The following is a 15,578-nucleotide window of genomic DNA, read 5'->3' on the forward strand; positions in this document are numbered from 1 at the left end:
AAGGGAAACAGAGGCAAATAAGACAGAGTCTTGGTCCCAGAAGTTTTCTCAAATAGAAAGGTGGGGAACGTCTCACTGGTTCGGAAAACAGGTCCCAGGGACAGGAAAATCAGAGAGGCCAGTACTAGCCGAGAGCCCCTTGGCCTGGCCAGGCTGGTCACCCTCATCACCTCGTTCTCTCTCCACAGCGCGAGGCCCCAGCCGGAGTTTGTGATGCCCAGATCTGAAGAGAAGCCAGAGGTGGCACCAGTGGAAAACAGGTAGGTGTGCAGGGGACTATGGGCAGAGAGCTGACAGTCACGGGAGGCTGCCTAGTCCCTTGGGGGAGGCTAAGTAGGAGGCGGGTCCTTGTTCAGGGACAGAAAATGGAACTAAGTGGCTGGGCGTGGTGGCTCACGCCTGTAATCCCAGCACTTTGGAAGGCCAAGGCAGGCGGATCACATGAGGTCAGGAGTTCGAGACCAGCCTGGCCAGCATGGTGAAACCTCATCTCTACTAAAAATACAAAAATTAGCTGGGTGTGGTGGTGGGTGTCTGTAATCCCAGCTACTTGGGAGGCTGAGGCAGGAGATTCACTTGAATCCAGGAGACAGAGGTTGCAGTGAGCCGAGATAGCACCACTGCACTCAGTGACAAAGTGAGACTCCATCTCAAAAAAATAAATAAGGCCGGGCGCAGTGGCTCAAGCCTGTAATCCCAGCACTTTGGGAGGCTGAGTCGGGCGGATCATGAGATCAGGCAATTGACACCATCCTGGCTAACACGGTGAAACCCCGTCTCTACTAAAAAATATAAAAAACTAGCCGGGCGAGGTGGCGGACACCTGTAGTCCCAGCTACTTGGGAGGCTGAGGCAGGAGAATGGCATAAACACAGGAGGCGGAGCTTGCAGTGAGCTGAGATCCGGCCACTGCACTCCAGCCTGGGCAACAGAGTGAGACTCCGTCTCAAAAAAAATAAAATAAATATAATTAATTAATTAATTAATTAAAAATAAAAATTATCAGGCGGGCGCAGTGGCTCATGCCTGTAATCCCAGTATTTTGGGAGGCCGAGGTGGGAGGATCACAAGGTCAAGAGATCGAGACCATTCCTGGCTAACACGGTGAAACCCCATCTCTTCTAAAAATACAAAAATTAGCTGGGTGTCGTGGCTCATGCCTATAGTCCCAGCTACCCGGAAGGCTGAGGCAGGAGAATCACTTGAACCCGGGAAGCGGAGCTTGCAGTGAGCCTAGATCATACCACTGCACTCCAGCCTGGCGACAGAGCAAGACTCCATCTCATAAATAAATAAACAAATTAATTAAAAAAATAAATATCGAGGTGTGGTGATGTACACCTATAGTCCCAGCTACTCAGAAGGGTGAGGCAGGCAGATGGCTAGAGCCCAGGAGTTCAAGGCTACAGCAAGCTATGATTGCACTCCAGCCTGGGCAACATCACAAGACCCTGTATCTCTTTTTTTTTTTTTCTTTTTAAGACAGATTTTCACTCTTGTCGCCCAGGGGCTGGAGTGCAATGGTGCGATCTCGGCTCACTGCAACCTCCACCTCCTGGGTTCAAGTGATTCTCCTGCCTCAGCCTCCCGAGTAGCCGGGATTACAGGCACCCGCCACCATGCCCAGCTACTTTTTGTATTTTTAGTAGAGACAGGGTTTTACCATGTTGGCCAGGCTGGTGTCGAACTCCTGACCTCGAGTGATCCGCCCGCCTCAGCCTCCCAAAGTGCTGGGATTACAGATATGAGCCACTGCACCCAACCAAGACCCTGTTATCTTAAAAAAAAAAAAAAAATCAAGTTAAAAAAAAAAATGGAAAATGCCCAGGCTCCCAAATAAGCAAATAATGCCCAGTCTCCGTCTCTTCTCCACAGGTCTGCTCCGGTCACAGAAGATCAGGAAACAAGGTGGGTGTCACGCACGGTGGTCTTCGTGCTGTTTTCAGAACGTCCTGCATGGACCTGTATTAGTCAGAGTTCTCCAGAGGGACAGAAAATCGAATCAGCTGCCGGCGAATATAAAGCAGGCAGGGAGCCTAATCCCAGGAAAACTGCCCCATGACTTATTGGGAGTGGGGGATACGGCACCGGGGAGGCAGGGAGGTAGTGGTTCCCTTAACCAGTCAGGCCGTCCTTGCACAACTCCAGGGGGCGCCATTACCCAGACCAGGATGCAAATGAGGCCCCAGAGTTATGCAGTGGAGCGGCCCTCAAGGAAAAACCCACACAGAGCCAGGCTCCCCGAAGCCGAGGATATGATGCCACAAAAGGGCAGACGGTCCACACTGTGCCTCCGATTCTCCACTTGGTTCTGGATGCCAAGAAAAGCCTCCCTGTGGCCGGGCGCAGTGGCTCACGCCTGTAATCCCAGCACTTTGGGAGGCCGAGGCAGGCGGATCATTTGAGATCAGGAGTTCAAGACCAGCCCGGGCAAGATGGCAAGACCCCGTCCCTACAAAAAATACAAAAATTAGCCAGGTGAGCCAAGATTGTACCACTGCACTCCACAGCCTGGGCAATAGAGTTAGACTTTGTCTCAAAAAAGGAAAAAAAAAAAAAAAAAAGGAAAGAAAAGAAAGCCTCCCTGTGTGTTAGTTTCCAAGACCCTCAGATGCAATGGTTTGCCAGAGGGACTCACAGAGCTCAGTAAAGCTGTCATACTCACGGTTATGGTTTATCACAGTGGAATGGTTTATTACAGTACACTTAAAAATCAGCAAAAAGCCGGGCATGGTGGTTCATGCCTGTAATCCCAGCACTTTGGGAGGCTAAGGCAGGTGGATCACTTGAAATCAGGAGTTCAAGACCAGCCTGGCCAAACGGGGTAAAACCCCATCTCTACTAAAAATACAAAATTAGCTGGGCGTGGTGGCACACACCTGGAGTCCCAGCTACTCAGGAGGCTGAGGCAAGAGAATCGCTTGAACCTGGGAGGCAGAGGTTGCAGTGAGCTGAGATTGCACCATTGCATTCCAGCCTGGGCAACAGAGCGAGACTCCGTTTCAAAAAATATATATATCAACAAAAGGAAGAGGTGCATAGGGCAGGATCCAGGAGAGATCGGGTGGAAGCCTCCAAGTGTCCTCTCCCAGTGGGGTTGTGTGGACATCCTTTATTTCTCCCAGCAGGGATGTGTGGCAAAACACACAAAGTGCTGCCAATTAGAGAAGCTGACCCAAGCCTTAGTGGCCAGGGTGTTCATTAAGAGTCAACTACATACACCTGGCTGACTTCTGCATGGCTGTTCTTAGCCTCCAGCCCCTGCACAGATCGAGCTGATGCCACACGGCCCAAGTTTCCACCCTAAGTCACGTTGTGAGTGTATTAGTCCGTTCTCTTGCTGCTATGAAGAAATACCCGAGACTAGGTAATTTATAAAGAAAAGAGGTATAATTAACTCACAGTTCTGCATGGCTGGGGAGGCCCCAGGAAATTTACAGTCCTGGCGGGAGGCACCTCTTCACTGCACAGCAGGAGAGAGAAGTGCTGAGCAAAGGGGGAAAGCCCCTTACAAAACCATCAGATCTTGTGAGAACTCACTATCACGAGAATAGCATGGGGGTAACCGCCCCCATGGCTCAGTTACCTCCCACTGAGTACCTCCCACCACAAGTGGGGTTACAGGAACTACAATTCAAGATGAGATTTGGGTGAGGACACAGCCCAACCATATCAGTTAGCATAGACTATCTGGCATGACCCACATAGACACTCCAGGCAGGATGCTCTAAGAGTTTAGAGGTTACTCACAGGAGCCAGGGAAGGACCAAACTTTTCTTTAAAATGTGTGGGATTTATCCTTGACCATACAGTTGTGGTGGTGGTGGTGGTGTTGTTGTTGTTGTTGTTGTTGTTGTTGTTGCGACGGAGTCTCACTCTGTCATCCAGGCTGGAGTGTGGTCGCGCGATCTTGGCTCACTGCAAGCTCTGCCTTCCGAGTTCACTCCATTCTCCTGCCTCGGCTTCCCAAGTAACTGGGACTACAGGCATCCGCCACTACGCCCAGCTAATTTTTTGTATTTTTTAGTAGCAACGGAGTTTCACCATGTTAGCCAGGATGATCTCGATCTCCTGACCTCGTCGTGATCCTCCCGCCTCGGCCTCCCAAAGTGCTGGGATTACAGGCATGAGCCACTGTGCTCAGCCGACCACAGAGTTTTATACAAATCTATAAATCTCTATGCCTTACTATCCATGTGACCCAGGAAGCTCCAAGCTAAGAAATAAGCATCAAAAAGGGCCTTAGAACAGTGCTGCTTCAGGGGCACTGAGTAAAAGCAAGTTCTCAATGCATTTCTGAAAAGACCACCTCAACCCAGGCTCTCTGGAGATGAGTTCACATATACAGACAGGAAACACAAGGAAATCATCCACATGAGCAAAAGATAGCAGAGAAAACAAACAGAAGAATTAGATCCTGTCTGGAGATCCTTAGGTGGAGAAGATATAATAAGCATGTTTTAAAAGATTAAAAACACAAAAGAAGGAATTTTAAGAAGCAATAGATGAATGGATGAATGGATAGGTGGATGGATGGATGGATGGATGGATGAGTGGGCAGATGGATAAATGGATGGATGAGTGGGTGAATGGAAGGATGGATGGATGATGATGGATAGATGAATGAATGAGTGGATGGATGGATGGATGGATGCGTGGAGGTTGATTCTGTGGATGGATGGGTGGATGAATGGATGGGTGGAGGGATGGAAAGATGGATTGATGGATACATGGATGGGTAGGCAGATGGATGGGTAAATGGGTAGATGAATGGTTGGTTGGATGAATGGTTGGGTAGATGAATGGGTGGGTGGATGGATGGATGGATAGATGGACGAGTGAGTGGCTGGATGGGTGGGTAGATGGATGAATGGATGAGTGGGTGGGTGTGTGGATGGATGGATGGATGGATGGCCGGATGGATGGATAGATGGATGGGTGAGTGGGTGGGTGGGTGGATGGATGACTGAGTGGCTGGATGGGTGGGCAGATGGATGAATGGATGGGTGGGTGGGTGGACGGATGGATGGATGAATGGATGGATGGATGGATGGAAGGATGGATGAATGGATGGATGGTTGGATGGAAGGATGGATGAGTGGATAGATATGTGGGTGGCTGTATGGTTGGGTGGATGGATAGATGGATGAGTGGGTGGGTGGATGGATGGATGGATAGTTGGATGGGTGAGTGGGTGGGTGGGTGGATGAGTGGCGGGATGGGTGGGCAGATGGATGAATGGATGGGTGGGTGGGTGGATGGATGGATGGATGAGTGGATGGATGGATGGATGGATGAGTGGATGGATGGATGGATGAGTGGATAGATGTATGGTTGGTTGGATGGATGGGTGGATGGATAGATGGATGAGTCAGTGGGTGGGTGGGTGAATGGATGGATGGATGGATGAGTGGATGGATGGATGGATGGATGGATGGATGGATGGATGGATGGGTGGATGGATATATGGATGAGTGGGTGGATGGATGGATGGATGGATGAGTGGGTGGATGGATGGGTGGGCAGATGGATGAATGGATGGGTGGGTGGATGGATGAATGGATGAATGGGTGGATGGATGGATGGATGAGTGGATAGATGTGTGGGTGGTTGTATGGTTGGTTGGATGGATGGGTGGATGGATAAATGGATGAGTCAGTGGGTGGGTGGGTGGATGGATGGATGGATGGATGGATGGATGGATGGATGGATGAGTGGGTGGATGGATGGGTGGGCAGATGGATGGATGGGTGGGCAGATGGATGAATGGATGGTTGGATGAATGGATGGATGGATGGATGAGTGGATGGATGGATGGATGAGTGGGTGGATGGATGAATGGATGGATGGGTGGATAGATGGATGAGTGGATGGGTGGGTGGATGGATGGATGGATGGATGTGTGGGTGGGTGGGTGGATGGGTGGATGGATGGATGATTGAGTGGCTGGATGGGTGCACAGATGGATGAATGGATGGGTGGGTGGGTGGATGGATGGATGGATGGTTGGATAGATGGATGAGTGGATGGGTGGGTGGATGGATGGATGGATGGATGGATGGATGGATGGATGGATGGATGAGTGAGTGGTTGGATGGATGATTGAGTGGCTGGATGGGTGTACAGACGGATGAATGGATGGGTGGGTGGATGGATGGATGGTTGGATGGGTGGGTGGATGGATGGATGGTTGGATGTGTGAGTGGACGGGTGGATGGATGGAGGAGTGAGTGGCTGGATGGGTTGGCAGATGGATGGTTGGATGTGTGGGTGGACGGGTGGATGGATGGAGGAGTGAGTGGCTGGATGGGTGGGCAGATGGATGAATGGATGGGTGGGTGAGTGTGTGGATGGATGGATGGATGGATGGATGGATGGATGGATGGATAGATGGATGGATGGATGGATGGATGGATAGATGTGTGGGTGGTTGTATGGTTGGTTGGATGGATGAGTGAATGGGTAGGTGGGTTGAAACCTCCCTCCGGGCTGATTGAGGGTGCCAGTCTCCAGGGCCTGTTCTGCTGAGGTACCAGGAAGGAGGCCCTCAGAGCCACACTTAGAAAGTGCATGGCAGGAGCCAGGCCCTGAAGGTCATGTGCCACTCTTGCTGCTGGGAGCTCACCCATGCCGGGTGGGGTTATTATTTTGGATTACATACATGTGGAAGAGAGCACTTTGCACTTTTAACATTAACAGTAATAACTTGGCCTGTGTCTTTCCCTCCCTAGCATGTCCTGAGGCGACGTGAGCATAACGAAGGACATGAAAGAAGATTCCAGATGCCAGGAAACCTCTGTCAGACGCCCACTGGCCCCAGATCTCATCCTGCCTCATCCTGAGTCCCAGTCTTCCAAGGGTGCCAGCCCCTCCGTTCATCTCTGAAACCCAGCATCCTTTTCAGCTGCTTGAAAACATTGTATTTTTTTTTAACGATGCAGTATTCGTGCGTTCCAGAAAAGGGCCCAGCTCTGAGCCCCTCACCCTTCCACACTCACAAACTCTCAGCCGAGGAAGGCAAGAAGCACAGGGGGTGGCCCGTGTGGCGTCGGTGGCCTCCGCTTCTGCTCGCAGCCGCCGTGGTCAGAGCTGGATACAAGATTCAAGACCCTTCTCTTGCTTGTCACCCGCTCTGGGTTGGAGCCACAGACGCCCACCACCACCCCGGCTGGGTCTGCGTCCTTTCCTGTGCCTTTCCCCCCAGAACGCGGCCCTGGACCTAGAAGCTCAACCCCCCAGGAGGGCCACGTCCTGAGGTACCTCCTGGCCTCTGACCTTACATCCAAAATTCACACCCGTGGTTTTTCATTTGACCCGCCCCCTTCTCGCTCATAATGACACCCAGCTCCTTTGAGAGGATCAGAGCCCATTGCACAAGAAGAGCTGCTGCCAACCATCCTTGTCCTCTGATTGCAAAACGACACCCCGGTAATCTAGAACATTCTCAAGCCCCTTTAACTCAGATGCCAAGCCACAGGGCAAACCCAGTCAATACCTCCCACCAAGGAATGAGATATGTGGACCTCACTGCTCCCCCAACCCGGCATCAGGCTGGGACACACCAACGCTGTTCTGGGTTGGAACAGCAGAGGCTCAGAAGCTGGCTCTGAAATAGACCTAGCAAAAGGAAGATACAGGGTATCCAGCGGGTTCTTGTTCGGGAGGCAAATTTCCCTTGGAAAAAGAAGACAGACTTTTCTAATGTGGTCCAAATGCCGGTCACTGGTCAGATGGACTCTAGAAGCAGTGAGCTCCCTGTCTCTGGAAGCATTTAAGAAAAGGCTAGGCCGGGCACGATGACTCACGCCTGTAATCCTGGCACTTTGGGAGGCCGAGGTGGGCGGATCCCCTGAAGTCAAGAGTTCGAGACCAGCCTGGCCAACATGGTGAAACCTCATCTCTACTAAAAATACAAAAATTAGCCAGGCATGGTGGCAGGTGTCTGTAATCTCAGCTACTTGGGAGGCTAAGGCACGAGAATCACTTAAACCTGAGAGGCAGAGGTTGCAGTGAGCCAAGATCGTGCCACTGCACTCCAGCCTGGGTGACAGAGCAAGACTCTGTCTCAAAAAAAAAAAAAAAAAAAAAAACTAGTCAGGGCACAGTGGCTCATGCCTGTAATCCCAGCACTCTGGGAGGCTGAGGTGGATGGATCACCTGAGGTCAGGAGTTCGAGACCAGTCTGGTCAACATGGGGAAACCCCGTCTCTAAAAAAAAATACAAAAATTAGCTGGGCATGATGGTGCACGCCTGTAATCCCAGCTACTCGGGAGGCTGAGGCAGGAGAATTGCTTGAACCCGGGAGGCGGAGGTTGCAGTGAGCCGAGATCACGCCGCTGCACTCTAGCCTGGGCAAGAAGAGCAAAACTCTGTCTCAAAATAAAAAGCAAAGAATGGACAGTGTTTGCAGAGAGTTGCTCACGAAGTTCCCCCTAATCGTAAATGTCTTCATGTCTATCAACCTGAGCAGACAGCGAGTAGAGCGGGCACATTCTCCAGGCCCTTCTTCCTGGCTCTGTGGTTGGCCTCTCAGCAAGTGCTGTCCAGGCTGGGCCAACCAGACCCACAATTGACTGAGCCTCAGTGAAAGCGTCCAGTGCATCTCTACCTGAGACAGCAAGGAAGTGCATTCTGGGCTATTCCAACAACGATGGCAGGGGACTGGTGGTGCTTAGTGCTGAGGGGCAGCGGTACAGAAAAATGTGCCCTGTGGGACGGGGTCCTGCGCAAGCCCCGCCCCCAAAACCCAGCAGCTTCTGCCATGAGGAAGGTGGGGTTTCTGAGCGGGCTTAGGCCTGCAGGTTCCCATGGAGCCCCCGGCTGTGATGGGACACTTCTGGGTCTCAGCATTGCCCTGGGGAGGCTGGGACATTTAGGGACGTGGTAGGGTTTTAACATTTGTTTCCCAAATGTCAAATCTCGGCCGGGTGCAGGGGCTCACACCTGTCATCCGAGCACTTTGGGAGGCCGAGGTGGGTGGATCATTTGAGGTCAGGAGTTTGAGACCAGCCTGGCCAACATGGTGAAACCCCGTCTCTACTAAAAACACAAAAATTAGCCAGGCGTGGTGGCGCATGCCTGCAATCCCAGCTACTTGGGAGGCTGAGGCAGGAGAATCACTTGAACCCGGTAGGTGGAGGTTGCAGTGAGCTGAGATCAAGCCACTGCACTCCAGCCTGGGCGACAGAACAAGATTCCATCTCAAAAACAAAAAAAAAGAAAAAGAAAAAAAAATCGTGTCCTGGAACCAGCTGTGTCACGTGGAGCCTGAGAAGCAGAGGCTGATGGATGGGCCTCTCCCCACTGCTCTCCAGCAGACCCTGCTGCCCTGGGCCTGCCTCTCCCCTGCGCCCGCTCAGGGCACCTCCTTTTATAAAAGGTGTTCTGAGAATCTGCCCAAGTTCCAGGCTCTGGAGCCGGCCCTGCAGAACTGAGATCCATGCATGGCTCAGAAGGTCCCAAACTCAGCCAGGTGCGGTGGCTCACATCCGTTACCCAGCAGTTTGGGAGACCAGCCTGGGCAGTAGAGCAAGACCCCATGGCTACAAAAAAAAAAAATCAAAATTAGCTGGATATGTTGGAGTGCACCTGTCATCCCAGCTACTTGGGAGGCTAAGGCGGGAGGATTGCTTGAGCACAGGAGGTGGAGGCTGCAGTGAGCCGAGATCAAGTCACTGCACTCCAGCGTGGGTGACAGAGCGAGACCCTGTCCCGAATTCCCACCCCAGTGAATGGTGCCACTGCCAAAGCCAACACAAGATAACAGAAGTGGCCAGGCATCGTGGCTCACGCCTATAATCCCAGCACTTTGGGAGACCAACTCAAGCAGATCACCTGAGGTCAGGAGTTCGAGACCAGCTTGGCCAACATGGTGAAACCCCGTCTCTCCTAAAAACACAAAAATTAGCTGGGTGTGGTGGCAGGTGCCTGTAATCCCAGCTACTCGGGAGGCTGAGGCAGGAGAATCGCTGGAACCCGGGAGGCGGAACTTGCAGTGAGCCCAGATTGTGCCACTGTATTCCAGCCTAGGAGACAGAGCGAGACTCTGACTCAAAAAAAAAAGACAGAAGCCTGCTTATCAGACTGCCCTGAGGAGAGAGGCTCCAGTAGAGAGATGCCAGCCGGGCCCAGCTGCCACGATGTGTCCCCGGTGACCAAAGGCACATGGCTCCAGCATGAATCGTTCTAACCCGACAGTGACAAGAACTCCTGGGCCTTAATCTTCGTGGAAGACTGCAGGGTGGAGGGGGCCGCTTCCAAGTCACAGACAGGAGACACGGACAGGAAAGAACTCGTTCCACCCAATCGGACACCGAATAATTGAGTGTCTACAGCAGCAGCCAAGTGACAAGTGAGGCTCGACCTGACCCAGAAGGTGCCTGCCGGCTGAACATTCTGCCCCCACCAGAACCTCCGGGGGGTACCGCCCGTCATGCCGTGGTTCACCCACGCCCCTTTGGATCACCAGCAGTCACAGACAACAGGCAGGCGAAACTGAAGACCCCAACTCAGCCCCAGCGGACCCTCCCGAGCAAAAGAGACCCCCGGCGAGGCCAGCTGTCGGCAGGCATGCCGAGGTGGAACAGCCAGGCCCACCGTTCCCAGCTGGGCTGCAAACTGCACCACCCACAGATGGGCTTTGAGATGGATTGGTATCAGGGTGGGGGGTGTGGTTTTGGCTAAAATGTGATGGACCCCTACCCCTCCTCGTAAAAGGACGCTGGGTTTCCCTCTGGTGACACGTGGGATGCGTCAATCATAAGCCCTCCCCCAAAGTCCTGGCCAGCACGCCCATCCTTCGAACGATGAGTTTTGCGGTTTTTCAGAACAGAAATGATCATTATGATTGATGATGGTCGTGAGGTTAAGGCGTCGTCTCCGTGAGCTTTGGGGGGATTTTTATGTGGAATAAAGAAATTATCACTGAGAAGGGAGGTTTGTTCCTTTTCAATACTAGTAACAGGCAGGGCCCAGTGGCTCATGCCTGTAATCCCAGCACATTGGGAGGCGGAGGCAGGAGGATCACCTGAGGTCAGGAGTTCCAGACCAGCCTGGTCAACATGGTGAAACACTCGTCTCTACCAAAAATACAAAAATTAGCCAGTCGCGGTGGTGGGCGCCTGTAGTCCAAGCTACTCGGGAGGCTGAGGCAGGAGAATCACCTGAACCCAGGAGGCAGAGGCTGCAGTGAGCTGAGAAGGCACCACTGCACTCCAGCCTGGGCGACAGAGTGAGACTCGGTCTCAAAATAATAATAATAATAATAATAGCCTCTGCCAACCTAGTACAGTTGCCATGTTACTGAGAGGGAAACTGAGGCACAAAACGATGACATGGCTCCCCCAGGGTCACACGGGCAGTGAGTGAGGGTTCTGACGCCTGATCCTGAGCCCTATAGCTACAGTCACCCCATCCCACAGCTGGGGGTACCTGTGGCCCTCTGACGGCTGCAGAGAACTGGGGGACCGTGCTTCTCAAAGGGTTGCAGTTGGACCTCCAGCTCCAGGTGCAAAAGGAGTTGCACCATCGTCCATGCCTGGGACTTTGGGACCTGCTGGTGACACAGACATCAAGGTGGGTATGACATGGCCACCGCACAATGTCCCACTGGGTGGACGGAGGGAACTGGCAGGTGTGAGGCCACCTGGGCATATCACCCTCTGTCCTGTGACGTCAGACCAGGGGCCCTTCCTGGAGGGGCTGGCTTGGGAGAGGTGTTTATGTCAGCAGGTGCCGTTTAGGGGAAAAGGTAGGGTCTTCGTGGGTGGATGGAGGGGATAAAGAGGGTGGAGCTGGTGCTGGGATCCTGGGGAGCCACTCCCAGTTTGGAGGTGACAGCCCCCTCCTTTATCCCACTGCACGGAGTCTCTGATTACCCTGAGAGGTTTCTTGAACATTTCATTCACAGCCAGGCTCGGTGGCTCACGCCTGTAATCCCAGCACTTTGGAAGGCCGAGGCAGGTGGATCACTTGAGGTCAGGAGTTTGAGGCCAGCCTGGACAGCGTGGCGAAACCCCATCTCTACTAAAAATACTAAAATTAGCCGGGCGTGGTGGTGCGTGTCTGTAATCCCAGCTACTCAGGAGGCTGAGCCAGGAGAATCGCTTGAACCCGGGGGGGGGCGGAGGTTTCAGTGAGCAGAGATCGTGCCACTGCACTCCAGCCTGGGCAACAGAGACTCCGAACCCCCCCACCAAAAAAACAGAGAAGGAAACCTCACTCCTTCATGCATTTCGGGGCACGGGGGGTCCAGTCCCTCACGCCACTCCCAGCCCAAGGGGCGGGCTCAACCCAGGGACATGGGGCCTTCCTGGGAACCAGGAGGAAGGGACCTTTCTGATCAGAGAACCAACACACAAGCAGCTGTCAGCCAAGCCAGCAGGAGGAGGGATGTCCCCGGCAGAGTGACCCATGGGGACCAAGGCCTGGGGCAGGCAGAGCTGGGGCAGCCAGAGAGGGGTCCGAGGGCAGGATCAGCTGTCACCAGTGTTTCAGAAAAACCCAAGACTAAATTAAAGCCTTCATCGTTTGGTCACTTTCTTTTTATTATCATTACTACTTTTTTTTTTTTTTTTTGAGTCTCACTCTGTCGCCCAGGCTGGAGCGCAGTAGCACAATTTCAGCTCATTGCAACCTCTGCCTCCTAGGTTCAAGCAATTCTCTTGCCTCAGCCTCCCGAGTAGCTGGGATTACAGATGCCTGCCACCATGCCTGGCTAATTTTTGTATTAAGTAGAGACAGGGTTTCGCCATGTTGGCCAGGCTGGTCTCGAACTCCTGTCCTCAAATGGTTCTCCCACTTTGGCTTCCCAAAGTGCTAGGATTACAGGTGTGAGCTATTGTGCCCAGCATTTTTTTTTTTTTAAATCAGGGTTTTCCTCTGTTGCCCAGGCTAGAGTGAAGTGGTGCAATCACAGCTCGCCGCAGCCTCGACTTCCTGGGCTCAAGGGATGGATCCTCCTGCCTCAGCCTCCCAAGTAGCTGGTACTACAGAAGCACACCACCACACCCAGCTAATAGTTTTTATTTTTGGGTGGAGACGGTGGGGGGCAAGGAGGCAGAGGTCTCACAAGGTTGCCCAGACTGGTCTTGAACTCCTGCTCCTGGTCTCAAGCGATCCTCCCACCTTGGCCTCCTAAAGTGCTGGGATTACAGTAGTGAGCCACGGCAAACACTTTTTTTTTTTTTTTTTTTTGAGACGGAGTCTCGCTGTGTCGCCCAGGGTGGAGTGCAGTGGCCGGATCTCAGCTCACTGCAAGCTTCGCCTCCTGGGTTTTTACGCCATTCTCCTGCCTCAGCCTCCCGAGTAGCCGGGACTACAGGCGCCCACCACCTCGCCCGGCTAGTTTTTTGTATTTTTTAGTAGAGACGGGGTTTCACCGTGTTAGCCAGAATGGTCTCGATCTCCTGACCTCGTGATCCGCCCGTCTCGGCCTCCCAAAGTGCTGGGATTACAGGCTTGAGCCACCGCACCCAGCCACTTTTTTATTTTTTATTTTTATTTTTATTTTTTTTCTTTTTGAGACGGAGTCTCACTCTGTCGCCCAGGCTAGAGTGCAGTGGCCAGATCTCAGCTCACTGCAAGCTCCGCCTCCCGGGTTCCCACCATTCTCCTGCCTCAGCCTCCCGAGTAGCTGGGACCACAGGCGCCGCCACCTCGCCCGGCTAATTTTCTGTGTTTTTAGTAGAGACGGGGTTTCGCCGTGTTAGCCAGGATGGTCTCGATCTCCTGACCTTGTGATCCGCCCGTCTCGGCCTCCCAAAGTGCTGGGATTACAGGCTTGAGCCACCGCGCCCGGCCCGGCCACTTTTTTAATAAATCAAGGTGAGAGTCACTTAACATAAAATTCATCTTTTTTTTTTTTTTTTTTTTTGAGAGACAGAGTCTCGCTCTGTCACCCAAGCTGGAGTGCAGTGGCGCGATCTCAGCTCACTGCAAGCTCCGCCTCCCAGGTTCATGCCTTTCTCCTGCCTCAGCCTCCCGAGTAGCTGGGACTACAGGCGCCCACCACCACGCTCGGCTAATTTTTTTTTTTTGTATTTTCAGCAGAGACGGGGTTTCACCGTGTTAGCCAGGATGGTCTCCACCTCCGGACCTCGTGATCCGCCCACCTCGGCCTCCTAAAGTGCTGGGATTACAGGCATGAGCCACCGCACACAGCCAAAATTAACCATTTTTAAGAGTACATTCTGCAGTACTCAGTACCTTCACAATGTTTTGCAAATACCGCCTCTATCAAATTCCAGAACATTCCATTACCCCAAAAGCAAATCCGTCCCCAGCAGCCACAGTCATCTCCACCCACCTCCCCCAGCCCCTGGCACCCACGCCTCCCCTTCCTGTCCCCGTGGATTGGCATGTCCTGGGCACTTCATGTAAATGGGATCACGCGCCGTGTGGCGGTGACGTTGCTAATCAATACCCTGGGATCTGAGATTGCTTGGGGACTGGCAGGCATTTGTAGCTCCTGTGACACCTCCCTCTCCTTCCTGCCGGGGTGGGCTGCCACAGGGAGGCCTCCCAGAGGTGCCCTGCCAGGGCCTTTATCTGGGCATGTCACTGTCACCTGAGGCCCCAGGCCACGTGACCCACCAAGAGGCTGCCAGGAACTGCTTGCCACCGAAACTGGGCCAGAGGTGAAGCCCAGGAGCCGGGCTTTCCTGGGTGTCTATCTGAGCACCTGGAGGAGCTCAGGCCACAAACACAGCCACCCTGCCACACTGCCACAGATCCTGTGGCTGAGGGACTGCTTTTCTGAGCTTTCCTCATGAATACCCCAAGATTTCCAGTCCATTTTGCAAGAGCTCTTGAAGCCCAGGCTCACAATTTTGTTAACAGGACTCATAAAATACATCACTGGTCGGGCATGGTGCCTTAAGGCTGTCATTCCAACACTTTGGGAGGCTGAGGAGGAAGGATCACTTGAGGCCAGGAGTTCGAGACAGGCCTAGGTAATGTTACAAGATCTCATCTCTTAAAAATTCTCTCTCTCTGTGGTGTATTGATCTCTTTTTTTTTTTTTTTTGAGACGGAGTCTCACGCTGTTGCCCAGGCTGGAGTGCAGTGGCGCGATCTCGGCTCACTGCAAGCTCCGCCTCCCGGGTTCCGGCCATTCTCCTGCCTCAGCCTCCTGAGTAGCTGGGACTACAGGCGCCCGCCACCGCGCCCGGCTAATTTTTTGTATTTTTAGTAGAGACGGGGTTTCACTGTGGTCTCGATCTCCTGACCTTGTGATCCGCCCGCCTCGGCCTCCCAAAGTGCTGGGATTACAGGCTTGAGCCACCGCGCCCGGCCGTGTATTGATCTCTTACTGCATACAGGCATACACACCTGGCCGTCCTGTCACCCCACCTTCCTAGTCACTTCCCATCCTCTGATCACCCCCTGCTCCTGGGCTACAATTCTCCACTTTTCCTTGCATTGGTGGAAGGGGAGAAGATTGAATCCAATCTCCCTCCCATACTACAAAGCCCCATGGTAGTAGTCCCCCACCCCCCTCAATAAAGTCAGCCTTACTGTTTTAAGAAGCATCAGAGGCCGGGCGCGGTGGCTCACGCCTGTAATCCCAGCACTTTGG

At 53.0% G+C, this 15,578-nt stretch overlaps 1 protein-coding gene across 7 annotated transcripts in view; it reads left to right on the forward strand.

Moving 5' to 3' along the window:
- Positions 1-8,401, forward strand: part of ATCAY (ATCAY kinesin light chain interacting caytaxin) — a 112,039-nt gene extending 103,638 nt beyond the window's left edge. For 3 of the 7 annotated variants that reach the window (XM_077979519.1, XM_015122484.3, XM_077979516.1), the window contains 3 exons: positions 189-260; positions 1,876-1,908; positions 6,732-8,401. In XM_077979519.1, coding sequence (XP_077835645.1) covers positions 189-260; positions 1,876-1,908; positions 6,732-6,741 — 115 coding nt within the window. In that variant the 3' untranslated portion in view covers positions 6,742-8,401. Of the gene's footprint in view, positions 1-188; positions 297-1,875; positions 1,934-5,142; positions 5,275-6,731 lie in introns of those variants that run through there. The other 4 variants (XM_077979517.1, XM_077979518.1, XR_013409586.1 and 1 more) reach the window with 3 other exon arrangements.
- The last annotated feature ends 7,177 nt before the right edge of the window (positions 8,402-15,578 follow it).

This window comes from Macaca mulatta, chromosome 19 (genome assembly GCF_049350105.2).
Source record: "Macaca mulatta isolate MMU2019108-1 chromosome 19, T2T-MMU8v2.0, whole genome shotgun sequence".
Lineage (NCBI taxonomy): Eukaryota > Metazoa > Chordata > Mammalia > Primates > Cercopithecidae > Macaca > Macaca mulatta.